Source organism: Cucurbita maxima, unplaced genomic scaffold, assembly GCF_002738345.1.
Source record: "Cucurbita maxima cultivar Rimu unplaced genomic scaffold, Cmax_1.0 Cma_Scf00027, whole genome shotgun sequence".
Lineage (NCBI taxonomy): Eukaryota > Viridiplantae > Streptophyta > Magnoliopsida > Cucurbitales > Cucurbitaceae > Cucurbita > Cucurbita maxima.
In genome coordinates, this window is record NW_019272043.1 from 1,621,727 (window position 1) to 1,635,650 (window position 13,924).

General features: G+C 36.1%; 2 protein-coding genes across 3 annotated transcripts; both read left to right on the forward strand.

The window, feature by feature from the left end:
• Positions 1–1,379: 1,379 nt before the first annotated feature.
• Positions 1,380–4,041, forward strand: LOC111499873 (violaxanthin de-epoxidase, chloroplastic). Its single transcript, XM_023151584.1, has 2 exons — positions 1,380–1,790; positions 2,635–4,041. The coding sequence occupies exons 1-2, from the start codon at positions 1,473–1,475 to the stop codon at positions 3,925–3,927; spliced, it is 1,611 nt and encodes a 536-aa protein (XP_023007352.1). The 5' UTR covers positions 1,380–1,472; the 3' UTR covers positions 3,928–4,041.
• A 3,496-nt stretch (positions 4,042–7,537) lies between these two features.
• On the forward strand, positions 7,538–13,924 carry LOC111500010. Of its 2 annotated transcripts, none has more exons than XM_023151782.1 (15): positions 7,538–7,699; positions 7,944–8,027; positions 8,161–8,249; positions 8,348–8,461; positions 8,538–8,646; positions 8,986–9,097; positions 9,319–9,392; positions 9,477–9,593; positions 9,670–9,775; positions 9,853–10,117; positions 10,198–10,365; positions 10,480–10,540; positions 10,617–10,712; positions 13,548–13,661; positions 13,755–13,924. In XM_023151782.1, the coding sequence occupies exons 3-15, from the start codon at positions 8,161–8,163 to the stop codon at positions 13,812–13,814; spliced, it is 1,485 nt and encodes a 494-aa protein (XP_023007550.1). In that variant the 5' UTR covers positions 7,538–7,699; positions 7,944–8,027; the 3' UTR covers positions 13,815–13,924. The 2 variants fall into 2 exon arrangements, with proteins under 2 accessions (XP_023007550.1, XP_023007549.1); XM_023151781.1 differs by having other exon boundaries at positions 7,966–8,027.

A 13,924-nucleotide genomic window follows, 5' to 3' on the forward strand; every position in this document is an offset into this window, starting at 1 on the left:
CTTGGCTAAGATTGAGAAGTGGGCGAGTAAGGTCCATGATTGGATAGACAATCATTGGGCAATTGTGTTTTTTTTTTTGTTCTTATGTTGCGAGTTTCAAAAATTATGAGAAAGCCCGACAATGGGTTAGCCCATAAGTAGTGCGCAAATTTTTGTACTCATTCTAGGGTGTGATAAAGTTTAGCAAGTCAAGTAAGCAGCCAACACGATGTTTGCATCATCATCGAGACGATGCCGAGATTAACTGGGGGAGAGTGTCACAATCCACAATGCGATTGTGTCATCGGTTAACTCATCTACTTAAGGAAACTAGTCATCTACTTACTTTGTAGGGGAAGGAGTAAATTTCATCTCGTGAAATTATGTTTTAAGCTCTCTATTTGGTCAAGTTCTCAAGATGTAGGCATATTGAATTAGCTTAAAAATCCATTTTCACCTATACAAATCAAAGGACTACCCCTCACAGGCAAGAGTAAATAACTCACTTCGGATTAAGATCGAGTCACATGTGATCATCCTGTGAAATATTAATTTTCTTCATTAACGTTTTTATAAAAAGATATTAAATATTTCGTGATCTAGCCTTATACAAACTTAATGTATAGATACCCTACTCACATGTCTCCATGTAAATTATTTAGATCAAATTATTTGTAATAATTACAAATTGTCATATCAATAATATTATCAAGAAAAAGGAATCAAACCTAACGCATGATAAGCCTTAAAGTTATTACTCGAACATGATCTCATGTAATGTCATGTACATATAATAACTTTAGATTTTTCATATAATAGTCAATATTAACTTACAAATAAAATAATCTAAATAGTTAAATAATTAAATACAAGTCTTTTGAACATAAATTCTGACGAGAGTGTCACAATAGATACTAGGTTTTAATCCCCACACACGGACAAACAAGGTGGCGACCATTCGGCCACGTGAGGGTCGATATAATTAAGTGTCACGATGCGACTGAGAAAGATGGTATATCATCTAACATACTAAGAGTGTGCATTAAAGCAAAGTTGAGGCATAAACAAGGTTGAAGAGAATGAGGCAATACGAGTGTCAAAGGCAAGCTCGGAGAGGACTAGGTAGTGCCCTTGGTCATAACCTCAGAAGTTGGCGTTTTAATATGAGTTTCGGCATAGGGCTCTAGAGTTAAGTCCGTCTATATGAAAGATGAAAACTAAAAAAATTGGTGTTAATCGAATATCCAATGGACGCGCCAGGAAGCTCTATGACCGCTTGCAAAAATGACTCATTTTTACTCTAGAATGGTTATAAATTCTTCAAAATATACGGTAGAAGGATGCATGGTGCCAACACTCCACTACTTTGGGATCTTCTGGCCTGAGGGAGCTAACACATGTGTATCACAGCGTGCCATATATGCCATTGAAAAAACCCAAATCTTATCGTTTCTGAAAAAAAAGTGAAAAAGAAACGATTGACGAAATATGGGATGATTAAAGCAACTCAAGGAAGCGTGTATATGGAAGCTCAGTGGTTTGTGAATTCAGGAACTAGGGTTGGAAATGGATGGCCTCTGAACCGCCATTTCCAGAGAAATCCGAAAGCTGCTCATTCCGTTACTCTGTCGATGCCCAGCCGCCGCCGAGTTGTTTCTCGTCGGCGGCTCACCGTTACGGCGGCGGCGGTTGCGGAGGCGAACAAGAGTGCGACGAAGGCGGAAACTCCGGTGAGGATAGTGGCGATTGTTGGTGAAGGAAGCATTAGCCCCTTAAAATCCACTCCCTGGGAAGAAGTTATGCTTCATACCGTCAGTACTCATTCTCAATCTCTTGATCTTCTTTCTTTCTTGCACTTTTCTCTGAATTTTTTAACTTTCGATTAGAGAATCCTGTTTTTTGTTGAAAATTAGTTTAAATTAAGCCTCGTTTACATGTTAAACTGGAATTCAAACCTAATTTTAAATTTTAGAAACCGAAAACTTAAATTGGAATTGGTATTAAACAGGATCTTAGTATCTCGTTTACATGTTATTTGTGTAAAATCTAACCTAAACATCAACAAACTTCGTTTTGTTCTGAATTAGCATGTTCATGTGCATACAACGTTTCTCTGTCCATATCCATAGTCGAAGAGAAAGACTTCGTTAAGAAGCTACTTTACCTGATGGCTCCCGCATTCACACTTCTAAGAGTGAAGACGATCCCTACAAATCAACATGGGTCTTTTTAGCATGCTTTGTTTGTCCTCACTCACATGCATCTAGGAAAATTCCCAAGTAAGACTTGCTTAAATTTGGAGTTCTTATGATTGAGCCACCGAAAGGAAGGTACACTTGTTGGTATAACTAGTAACTTTAATTTCTTTTAAACCTTTTTTAGTCATTCTATTATCAGGATTGCTCTCATTTGGATGTGGTCTTTATTCATTCATCTATCCTCCTTTATTCAGGTGTCACACAACGATGTTCTTTCTCTTAATCTATTGTTGTGTTTTTGCTGTGCTTATATCCATAAATGCTATAGTGTCAAGATTAGTTTCATTTTTGTTGAGAAGGGGAAGAAGATGAAAATAAACCAGAAAAGAAGCATTGTCTTTATTTAGCAACCTCGCCAACTTTGCTTACCAGTTTCTTTGATGTTCTTTATAAACAGGCAAAACGACTAAAATGGATCGACGAAAGCTACAAAATGCACGTCTTTGCTGATAGGTTCTGTGATGTAACTCATCCAGACACCAAAAACATTCAAATCGTTTGCAATGCGGATATTTTGGTCATTGTTGCTGTCACGAGTAAAGATTCAGTTGTATGGATACAAACAAACTGCAAAAACGTTCAAAATATAATCTGCTTCGACTCCGCAACAGAGTTGGTTAACAAATTAGGGGGGTTATCCTTCCCCAGTGAAACCGAAAGAAATGTACTGGGAAACATTTTCGGAAATTCTCAGCGGTTGGAGAAAAGAAAGAAATCTGAGGAAGTAGTGCAGACCGTATTTGAGGCGTGGGATCGTCGTAATTCGGACGATATACGTTTCTGTTTGTTGGTAATAATCAATGCATATATAAAGCCTGTTCCTATATTGAAGAATCTAAGATCAAAAGGCTTTTCAACTCTAAACTGCATGGTAAAGAATTGTGGTAGGCAAATATTAAATTGCTTGATGGATCCTAATTGTAGGAAAGCTCTTCAATGCTTGAATCAGTGCAGCCCCGTGGATCAAGTGTGCAACTACAGGTGCATTGCTTCCTATGAAAGTCCAAATCTTGAAGCATTTTCATTATGTGTGCTGCAAAAGAACAATTGTCTCGAGTTGGATGCAAAAGTTCCCGAAAAGCCTTACGTGTCTCCAATGGAGAAATTTCGAGGGAAGGACCTATGTCACGAAACAGCGGAGGATCTTTTTGTTGGTTGGTTAGGGAATTTGGAGTGGAGTTGGCGTGTGGTAGCTGGGCAGAACCCTGCTTACGATCAATTTCCATGTCAATACCAGCTGTTTTACAGGGGGAAAGCGAGAGGATCGTTCTGGTACGAGCCTGTTTTCATGGTGAAAACATTGGAAGGAAAGATGGTGTGGAGGCGACGAAGGTATCGAGTAAAGAGGGGACAAACTGCAGGGACATTCTTGTTCAGTGTGCTGGATAATGGTGTTGTTTCAAATGAGTTTTGGAGTATTGTGGATGTATGTGATGATCTATCTTGGGGTTTGTTTCATTATAAAGGCGCAGCTCGAGCTGCGGGACAGTCGTATACAGGCGCTGTTCTTGTGAGTCCAGATGGTTCATACCCTCAGAATGATCATCAAAAAGAGAGAGTGGTTGCTGCTTTGGAGAAATGTGGAATTAAAGAGTGGGAGCTCTTTGCAGTTGATAACTGTTCATGTATTGATCCTCCTCTTGGAATTCCAGACGGTTCAACTTTGCATTCTGTGATTCAGGTTACATGAAACTATGAGAGGGAAACACCAAATATTCTTTTACACATTAAAACCTTAGGCAATGGCTTCCAACAACTCTTATGGACTAGAATCCCTCAAATAACTTGGTTTCATTTGAAATGATATGGAACTCTCAAAAATTTGATCTAACACCCTATTGAAGAATAAGATTTTAAAGAACTCCAAAACGATAAGGAATCATTTCAATTCAAAATTAGATTTCGGTTACCTTTTAAACAAACTTGAGATTCAAATCACTCCGGGTAAGATTAAGTCAAACTTAAATAATTCTAAAGCAGGTAACGTACACAGAAAAGACTTACGTGTTTTATATAGTAAAATTCTTGCACTTCCGTCGTTTCAAAAGTTTTAACTTTCATACTTCATAACCATAACTAGTTAGTCATTAGGTAAAAATAATCATATCTAGATTTTGATTATTTCTCATGAATGTGTAACCATTTAAAAATAAATGAAGCTTCTTTGAATTATCTTGAAATACTTTGTTACATAAATGAATTTTAATGAAGTTTGCCCTTACTTAATGCACTTTATCTTGGAGTAAGTTAAACAACATTTTTCGTACTTTCTTTAAAGTTTATATTATATGTGATTCAAGTTAAACAAACAATCTAGGAGACAAGTTAACAAAATATGTGGATATTGGAAAATTGAGGTAATGCAAAGTCTTAATTGGTATGGTGCAGTGAAGATATTGATGATCGTTTAGGAATGAAATTTTTAATTGACTAGATTCTTCTACACGTGGGAGATTTGTTAGGGTATGGAAGAATCTCTCTCCTGCCAACTCAGCAAGTTCGTTACAAAGGAATGATTGTCATTTTTTTTTAGCGCGTAGCTGAAGAGTTTGAGTCAACTTTTCTTCACAGGAAAAGGGATTTAGTGCAAAAGAAAAAGGAGAGAGCTCCCTGTTCTTACTCTCCTTCTGCTGTTCTTCGTTCTTGGGGCTGGGAAGTGAACATTTATTGAGTTGAGTTAGTTATTTCTTTCTCCTCTCTGTTGGAAAAAGGATAGTGAAAGAGATAAAATAGATAGAATAGATGAATGCTCCAGTGCTTTATTATTGTCTATTGACTTGATGCTTAGATGATTACACAATTACTGTATTTATAGCTTATACACTGGATCAGAAATAGTAAATCATCGAAATCTAGAAAATTCAAATCTACTAACAATCTCCTAAAATCTCCTAAAATCTCTGTAGTTTGAATATTTGAATCATATCTCAACACTTCTCATTGATTCAAAGTTGCAAATGCCAAGTAATCGTCCGAAGTAGCAAAACTTTTCTTTTGACAAAGTCTTGGTAAGTATGTCTGCTAGTTGTTCATCAGTGTTACAATATTTCAAAACAATTTCTTCGTCTGCAACAAGATCACGAATATAGTGATGTCGAAGTTCAATATGTTTTGTTCTACTGTGAAACGCTGGGTTCTTTGTCATAGAAATAGTTGCTTTATTATCACAAAATATCTTTGTTGCCCCTTTTTGCTCTGGTTGAAGATCAGCTAACATTCTTCTTAGCCAAATAGCTTGACACACTGCTGAAGTTGCTGCAACATATTCTGCTTCTGACGTTGACAACGCCACTGTTGCTTGCTTCTTTGAGCTCCAAGTGATCGCTCCTGACCCTAAAGTGAAAACATTGGCTGAAATGCTTCGTCTATCATCTAATGATCCTGCCCAATCACTATCAGTGAATCCATATAGTTTGAAATTAGAGGATTTAGAATACCAAATTTCATACTCCATAGTTCCGGCAATGTAACGTAAGACTCTTTTTGCTGCTCCATAATGAACCTTTGATGGATGTTGCATAAACTTAGAAATAATACCAACAGGGAATGCAATGTCGAGTCGTGTGTGAGTTAAATAAATTAATCTGCCAACCAAGCTCCTGAACCTTCTAGCATCTATCATTTCTGCTCCATCATTATGTTGTAATTTCTCATTAATATTCATAGGTGTAGCTACAGGCTTACAATTAAGCATACCAAATTTACTCATAATATCTTTGACATATTTTCTTTGTGAAATAAAAATTTCATCCTCAACTTTATATATACTTCACGACCAAGAAAATAGTGTAATAGACCCATATCTGACATCTCAAATTCACTCATCATTTGAGACTTAAATGTATCCAAAAGAGAGTTAGAAGAGCTAGTGTAAATAATATCGACAACATAAAGGCAAATAATGATGAAATCACTTTTACCTTCCTTCTTCACATATAAAGTAGGCTCATTCTCACTTCTCATGTATCCTTTCTTTTGAAAATACTCATCAATCTTGTTGTACCAAGCTCGAGGGGCCTGCTTTAATCCGTATAGTGCCTTTCTCAACTTGTATACCTTTGTTTCTTTGTTCTTCTTAATGAATCCTTCGGGTTGTGCTACATAAACCTCTTCTTGTAAATCTCCGTTAAGAAATGCTGACTGAACATCAAACTGATAAACCGGCCACCGTAATTCTACTGCTAATGCTAGAATAGTTCTTACAGTTTCAAAACGAGCTACAGGAGAAAAAGTTTCTTCAAAATCTATACCTTGTTGTTGTGCATACCCTTTTGCTACAAGACGGACCTTATGCTTTTGTATGCTCCATCTAATGCAAATTTTGTCATGAACACCCATTTCAAATTGATTGCATTTTTTCTTTTGGTAAGTCAACCATCTACCATGTTCCATTTTTTCTCAATGGACTGCATCTCTTCTACCATGGCTTTCTTCCACTCTTCTTTTTCAGCTGTTCTTCGTAACTCATATGATCCGAAAGAGTAAGAGCAAATTGACATGATGCATATATGTCAGCTAAAGATTTATACTTTTTTGGAGGTGTCTCATCCGAAAGTTCTTCAAGAGAAGAATCGCTATTTAGTGATGTTGAAGATGATGAATTTGACACATTTTGTGTTGCAGTGGAGGCACTAAGAGATGCACTGGAGTTGACCCTTGTCTCTTCATTTGAAGAAACTTCAACGGTAATCTTTTGCTGCTCCTATTCTTTACTTCGATCCCAACTCACGTTTTCATTAAATATTACATCCCTTCTAACTAATATAATTTATATGTCTTTGATTGAGTACAATAGCCAATGAAAATGCATTTTTCAGATTTTTCATAGAGCTTTTGACGAATTTGAGGATGTTTCAAAGCATAAGCAACACAACCAAAGATTCGTAAATGACTTACAATTGGTTTCCTTCCATGCCATGCTTCATAAGGAGTTCGATTCATAACCGTCTTTGTTGGTGAGATGTTTAATAGATAAACAGATGTTGCTATAGCTTCTGCCCAAAATTGGTTTGGAAGTCTCCTTGCTTGTAACATACTTCTTGTCATCTCCACAATAGTTCGATTTTTTCGTTCAGCGATTCCATTTTGTTCTGGAGTGTAGGGAGCTGTTAATTCCCTTTGGATGCTTTTTTCTTCACAAAGCAGATTGAACTCTTTAGATATGAACTCGCCACCTCTGTCTGTTCGAAGAACTTTAATGTGACAGCCACTTTGGTTCTCTACTATAGCTTTAAAAATCTCGAACTTGTGACTTTTGATCATTTGTTTTTCCATCCGTTTTCGGTCTCAGTTCCTTCTTATCACGTTCTTTTCTTCTTTTTTCAATTTGATTCTGATAGTTGTGTCGACGATGATCTTTGCTTCATGATTCTCATTTCCGATGCCTTTTCATGCGCCAAACTCACCTTCACTGCTCCTACCCTATCTGATTCTTATGATTTCTTGCGGATAATTTCTCTCAAGTATGTGATTAACCGTACTAATTTCAAGAAACAGAGGAAATTTTTCTTTATCTTCGAGCCCCTGAATTTTAGGACTTTTTTTTTGTTTTATTTCGTTAATTAAATGGAAAAGCAATCTTTCATAGGAATTGAATGAGAATAGAGCGAGTAGACTCATGAATTTGATGAGATTGTTAGCCCTAACGGACTATTTTACCATAATAATTCAGACCCTGATTTATTTGTGTTCTTTTTTCATGCTAAGCTACTCCTAATGAACGTTTCAGAAACTAGGAAGCAGTTTGTCCTAAAAGAAGAATAAAAGAAAGGACGCTCCTCTTCCTCACAGGTTGGTTCTGAATGCTATAAACGAATTGCATTTTCACAAAACTATGGCTGATGTAGTTTCCTTAATTTTCTGGAATCTTGTGATAATATTAGTTAATTTTGTTTTTTCCTTACTGAATTGCATTTCTTTTTAGATGAAGAACATTGTGGGAATCTTAGCGAGTAGGGAAATTTCCACAAACACAAAAATGATAACCGAGTCTCAACGTAGACTTCATTCCTGGTAACTTTACACAACGCTGTGTTCCATAATTTTTTCTCTTTAAATAATGATAACCTGCACTTTCTAATACTAACCATGTATTACGATGGATATTTTAGTGTGGAAGAATATACATTGAAGCATTGCTCAACTGTTACAATTTTTCATTCCACTACTATACCACAGGGTATAATAGAATTTTTTCAGGGTGGTGATCTATGTTACTGCAGAAGGTAACATTTTCTTGACTGCAAAATAGTTTATGATTGGTCGATCGATATATTGATTCTATTTTGAATATACTTGCAGTGCTATATTGGAAGATTATCCAAAAGTATTCGAATGGATAACTTCATGCCAGCTTCCAGTGAGATCAATTATTAGATTTGATGAATCAAATTGGAATTTCGTTCAGGCCGTAAGCTTTACTTTTTAATTGCTTCTATTTTATTTCGAACGATTACTAATAATAAGTTTATTCGTCAGGATTATAAAACCGTGCTACAACCAAAACATTTGATGCTATTATCCTCAAGTTTGTCCCTTTTGGGAAGGAATAGGACTTCATTTATTGGGCATTCAAACAGCCTCTAAGTACAGAAAAAACATAAACTCTAGACCCAAACATAACAAACTGGACTAAAGGCTTGAATAAGCAATAACAAGAATTATTCAGCATTATTTCTAGCATCATTTGTGCGAAATTGACATTTTGCCTTTTTTTCTTCTTCTTCTTCTTCATGATATAACTTCTCAGCTTCAGTGGCATCAAAATGCATCAATTTCAACTCATCTGGCCCTAATATTTATGACGGGTGAAGTAGCTGTTATTGAAAATGCGGGACATGAATGCCATTATATCACAACTAGTATTCACTTTTTCTTTTTATTATTTCAACTTTAGAGAAGTTATAAACAATGGATCTCAATTCAATAAAAAAGATAACGGCCAACACTTCCCTGCACTGTGAACTTAAGTTAGATAACTGCATCTTCTGTAACAAACTTTAACATCTAATTATTTCTGTACATACTTTTTAATAGCTTGTATTTTCCTATAAATATCATTTAATGAATTATCGTTGTGTAGAACCTACACTGATTGATAGATCCATCTCTTTACATGCTGAAGAAGAAATTCTTGCTTTTACAATAGATAAGGAGGTGAAGTTTTTACCTTCACACATTCATAATTTTAGTTTTATATATCTAAATAATTTTAGTTTAATCGTGGTTCAATAATCGCAGTTACATATTTGGAGATATAACCAGGATAATCATTCTCATGCTATACTAATTGCATCTGGAACAATTAAAAAAGTCCAATTCCACCCGTTGGGTGCGCCATACATATTGACTGCCGAGGTAAATCATTTGAATTTAAAATGCAGTGTCATTTTTTTAGTATATTATATAACTTGATATAAAAATATGCATGCAGGTGAATAATTGTAAAAACCTCAAACGTAGCGTGCTAATTACGTTTAGATCTTATCATCCAGAAGGGTCAAATGATATACTTTTGACCACTACATCTACTGCACCAGGTGCCAACAAGAATTTCGTTACCAAGTACCACTAATATATAATGGTGGTTTGTTATTAGCCTACATTTGTTTCTTAGATTTTTCAATCGTTGTGGATGAAAGTGCTGAGGCTGCATCAACATTCCGGATTCGTCGAAAAGTTGCTAATTTTTGTCCATTAACTATTGAGATGAACCCTCTTATTACCTTCAATCCACCCGCAAGAGAGAGCTTGGTTATGGAGGAACAAACTGTGGTGGAATGCCTCCGTGTTGTGGGACTGAAGATTTGGCAATATGATGCCAAAGCTTACAATGTGCTTGAAAACGAACGTTTATGCATACCGAACGTCGTTCTGAACTGGTATTTTTACACCGTTTATGTGTGTTTCTTTTTATTGAGTTATTTTAGATTAAAGTGTGCTGTGGGCTTTTGATATGTAGTGAAAGGAGTGCAGACATCTCCCCATGCGGCAAATTCCTGGTTGCTTGTGTTGTTAATCGACAGAAAGCCGACGAGAAGATCTTCAAATTATTTTACGAGCAGCTTGATGATTCTACACTTTGTACGCTCGTATATGATATAAGGGTGTATTCTATAGCAGATTGCAGGTAATACATTTATACATTCTATTGATGGGGCATTTACTTTTTTTAAGCGCTGAGTCTTATATTTTTACTATGATATTGTTTGTTTGTTTGTTTGCTTGCTTGTGCAATAAATAGTTTTGGTAGAGTTCTTAAAACAAAAGGGATCAAAGCTGGTTATGCGGTGAATGCAATTCAGGTTTGTTGAATATATAACTTTATAAATTTTTACATTGATTTTCTCATTGAATAATAAATGCAAGAAATGATTACAGTTCTCTCCAACTTCAAAATACATAGTGGTCGGGTACGGCAGAAGGCATTATTCTCTCAAAGGAATTGGGTGGCCTTGTCCATATACTATATTGGAGGTAATTAATTGCCATTTAAATAGTATAGCTTCAAATAAATATGTATTAGATGAAAGTTTTGAGAGTAGTAACTCATCTAACTTATAAAGGTGATCCAATTCTTGCCCCACCTTAAACCCCTCAACCACCCCCCTTCACTTCAAGAAACACTAGCATGTTCAAAACATCCACAACACATAAAGAAGGCGATAGAGCCCCCTTGCCTAAGCCCTCTAGAAGCAATCTTATCCATTGATAAGGATGGAAAAGTTTGTAGTCCTGAATTCCAAATTCAATATCTCCATTTAAACTCAAACTTCTTAATCCTTACTGTCTCTTATGCACCTATGTGCTCGTATGCTCACTCTTATATTAGTCAATGTCATGGCTTACCATCTGTACTAACCCTACAAGGCTTATGCATACCCAAACCCTATACACTCCTACTCTAGGATGTATAACTAAGCCCCCGGACCATAATATAGAAGGAGCATAAACCATCGAAGTCCACCCAACCCAAATTAGAAAAGTGGAAGGCCACTGACCTATCTAGCTACCTTAATGGCTTTGAAGAGGTTCTATTTTAAAGCATAAGAACAACCCCGAAGCTCCCATAGACACCAGGGCCACCCACTCCACACTTCTACTTCCATATAAGCTTCTATATAGGACCAACAATACTTCTTCCACTTCGTTTCTTGTAAAATAATTGTTCTTACACCCTCAAAAACCAAACGTCTTGTCTCTTGGCTCAGTCACGAAGCAAACCTCTCACAAATATAACTTCTTTTTAGTTTGGACGTCTTCACTCAAGCAAGCCTCTCTCACCAAATCTAACAACTTCTTTCTGATGTGGATGTCTTTAAAGAGAATCACCGCTAAATTTCCACAAAACCTTCTCTATATCCACCCATTTTTCCATAATCTCAAATCTGTGCTAAATGACAAACCTCGTCATAAAAGTTGTAGGGAACAAACTTGGGGTGGTTTGAGGATTTTTTTTGGACTAACCTAAAGTTTCAGGTTGGTTGGATTGGTAACCCAACTTGAAATTGTTTCAAAACCTAATTCTCTATATTCAAGTTGGGTTGCTAGTTTGTTAAAAAAACAATCACTTCATGAAGAACAAACGATGAAATCGTATACTAAAACCAAAAATCAAAATGAAGAAAGAACGAAAGTGAGTAGCGAAGAACTCAGCTTCTTCACAAGTCTCGGTGAGATGAGCCATAAAGCATAAAGTAACCAAGAACGAAAGAAAAAGTTGAGTTAAGCTGTTGAAGAACGATAAGGTTTGAGCAAGACAAGGTTTTTTGTTTCGTTGAAGGTCTGAAAATGTGGACAAAGTCAAAAGTATATGAACAAGTTAGGGCCTTTTTATGGTCTATGTGACAATGCAACGGTTGTTTGATCTTAACAATAATCAATCTCGAAGATGTCAAGTGGAGTTAAAGTTCCCCAGTAATAAAAATTACCTATCTAACTCATGTGACAGATTTGAAATTGGAGGGAGGGCATATGAATCTTCCCATAGAGAGGTAGAAATCTATGGTGGAGACTACCAACTAGAACAATTACAGTCAGGGGTCTTCATCCTGCTTCATATGTAAACGGGTCCATTAAGAATCTGAATGCCCACAAAGGGTGACCCTCCAAACATTCCAAACCAAATTTCGAACGAATTCAAATGCTGAATATGAGATAACAAAAGTTGAAACATTGCTAGTTGAAAGCATGGGAAACTCCCGCAAGGGAACTCTAAAATATTTATCTTCTCTCCAAAAGAAAGTGGGAGAGATGGAAGAGTCAGTGGAATGAAGTCTTATGTATGTCGAGGCCTAGATTAACCACAAATAGACCAAGAATACTATCACTGGAGCCACCCACAATTTCATGATGGAGACCGAAGCGAAATGTTTGGACATTTTCTAACATTGAGATAAAAGGGAGGATAAAAGCCTTCAAGTCAGCAGTCTTACTTTCTCAGAATCAAGTTGGGAACTAGGAGTGGACAAACAATTTTGCTATTGTGTAGATGGATGACTTCGTGTTATGAAAAGTTCGATCATATATAATGGACACTATCAACCTAGAGAGATTCATTATCAGGAATTAGTTGGTGACTTCTTAATATTAATAGGCTCCATAATACTATTATCATTATGGAGGAAGCGATTTTTGTGTCTGTAAACCACTACAAGTTCATGATTAAAGGATAGTTGGAGATTTCCTAACCATCTCCACATAATATCTCGAAGGGCACATTAGAACACGACTTTGTCGTGTACCAACTCATAATCATAGGCTCTGAATTAGATATTTGTCAATCTAAGACAAATTCACTATTGAAGATTAATTAACAACCTTTCAATAACCACACATCGTGCGTAGAGTATCCCCTATAACATTGCCAATTGCTAAAGCTACCATGCAAACCCTTTCGAATAGAGACAAGGTCACACTTACCAGTTATTTGGCAAACTCTTAACTGTCCTTACATAGTAACAAGTTCTCGTAGATTGTGTGAGATATAATTAAGTCAAATCATGCTTCGCTGCTAGCTCATAGGATTATATTGATTCTATCCATATCCTATCCTTAATTACGTACTAGTTCAACCAATTTGATCAAAATTGGATTCCTAAAATCAATTGCATATTAGCATAAGCTATAAGTAGAACTTGAATAGTAATCCAAGTTGGGTTTTCCAGCAGAGTCGGCTTGTTTATGGTTCCATTTTCATTTAAATGCTTGAATTGAGACATAAAATAGGAGAATGAATACATATCTCTATAAAATCCTCGAAATAAAGGCATTTTCATTATCTAACATGATGGTGCATGCTTCCAAGCTCAGATTTACAGGATTTCAGATATGAAGCTTATAAGAAGCATCAGTAGTCATACAGCGGTGACCAATGTGGCACGCTTTCATCCCAAGCCTGGAGAAGGTATAGTCTATTGCACAAAGGTATGTGCACAAATGACTTTACATCTAGTGTAATTATATTTCTTTTGTATGTTGGATGTTGAATACTAATTTATTTAGATTTTTTTTTTCTAGGAATTGAAGGGAGGCAGAATTATTGCCCTCAAAGGTTACCCAGAAAATGAAGAGAACTAAATTGAGATGATACTTCGTTTTCATTCCTCCTGAAGGACTAGATTGGCGATGGACCCCAAGACTGGTATTAGTCTCTAGTTGTTCTGATTGATTTTTTTTTTTTTTTTTTT

Coding starts and splice junctions, on each gene's coding strand:
- LOC111500010 (XM_023151782.1), top strand. CDS start 8,161: ATGAAGAACATTGTGGGAATCTTAGCGAGTAGGGAAATTTCCACAAAC. Junction 8,647..8,985: donor ATTGGAATTTCGTTCAGGCC/GTAAGCTTTACT, acceptor ATAACTTCTCAG/CTTCAGTGGCATCAAAATGC. Junction 10,713..13,547: donor GTCCATATACTATATTGGAG/GTAATTAATTGC, acceptor TTCCAAGCTCAG/ATTTACAGGATTTCAGATAT.
- LOC111499873 (XM_023151584.1), top strand. CDS start 1,473: ATGATTAAAGCAACTCAAGGAAGCGTGTATATGGAAGCTCAGTGGTTT. Junction 1,791..2,634: donor AAGAAGTTATGCTTCATACC/GTCAGTACTCAT, acceptor CTTTATAAACAG/GCAAAACGACTAAAATGGAT.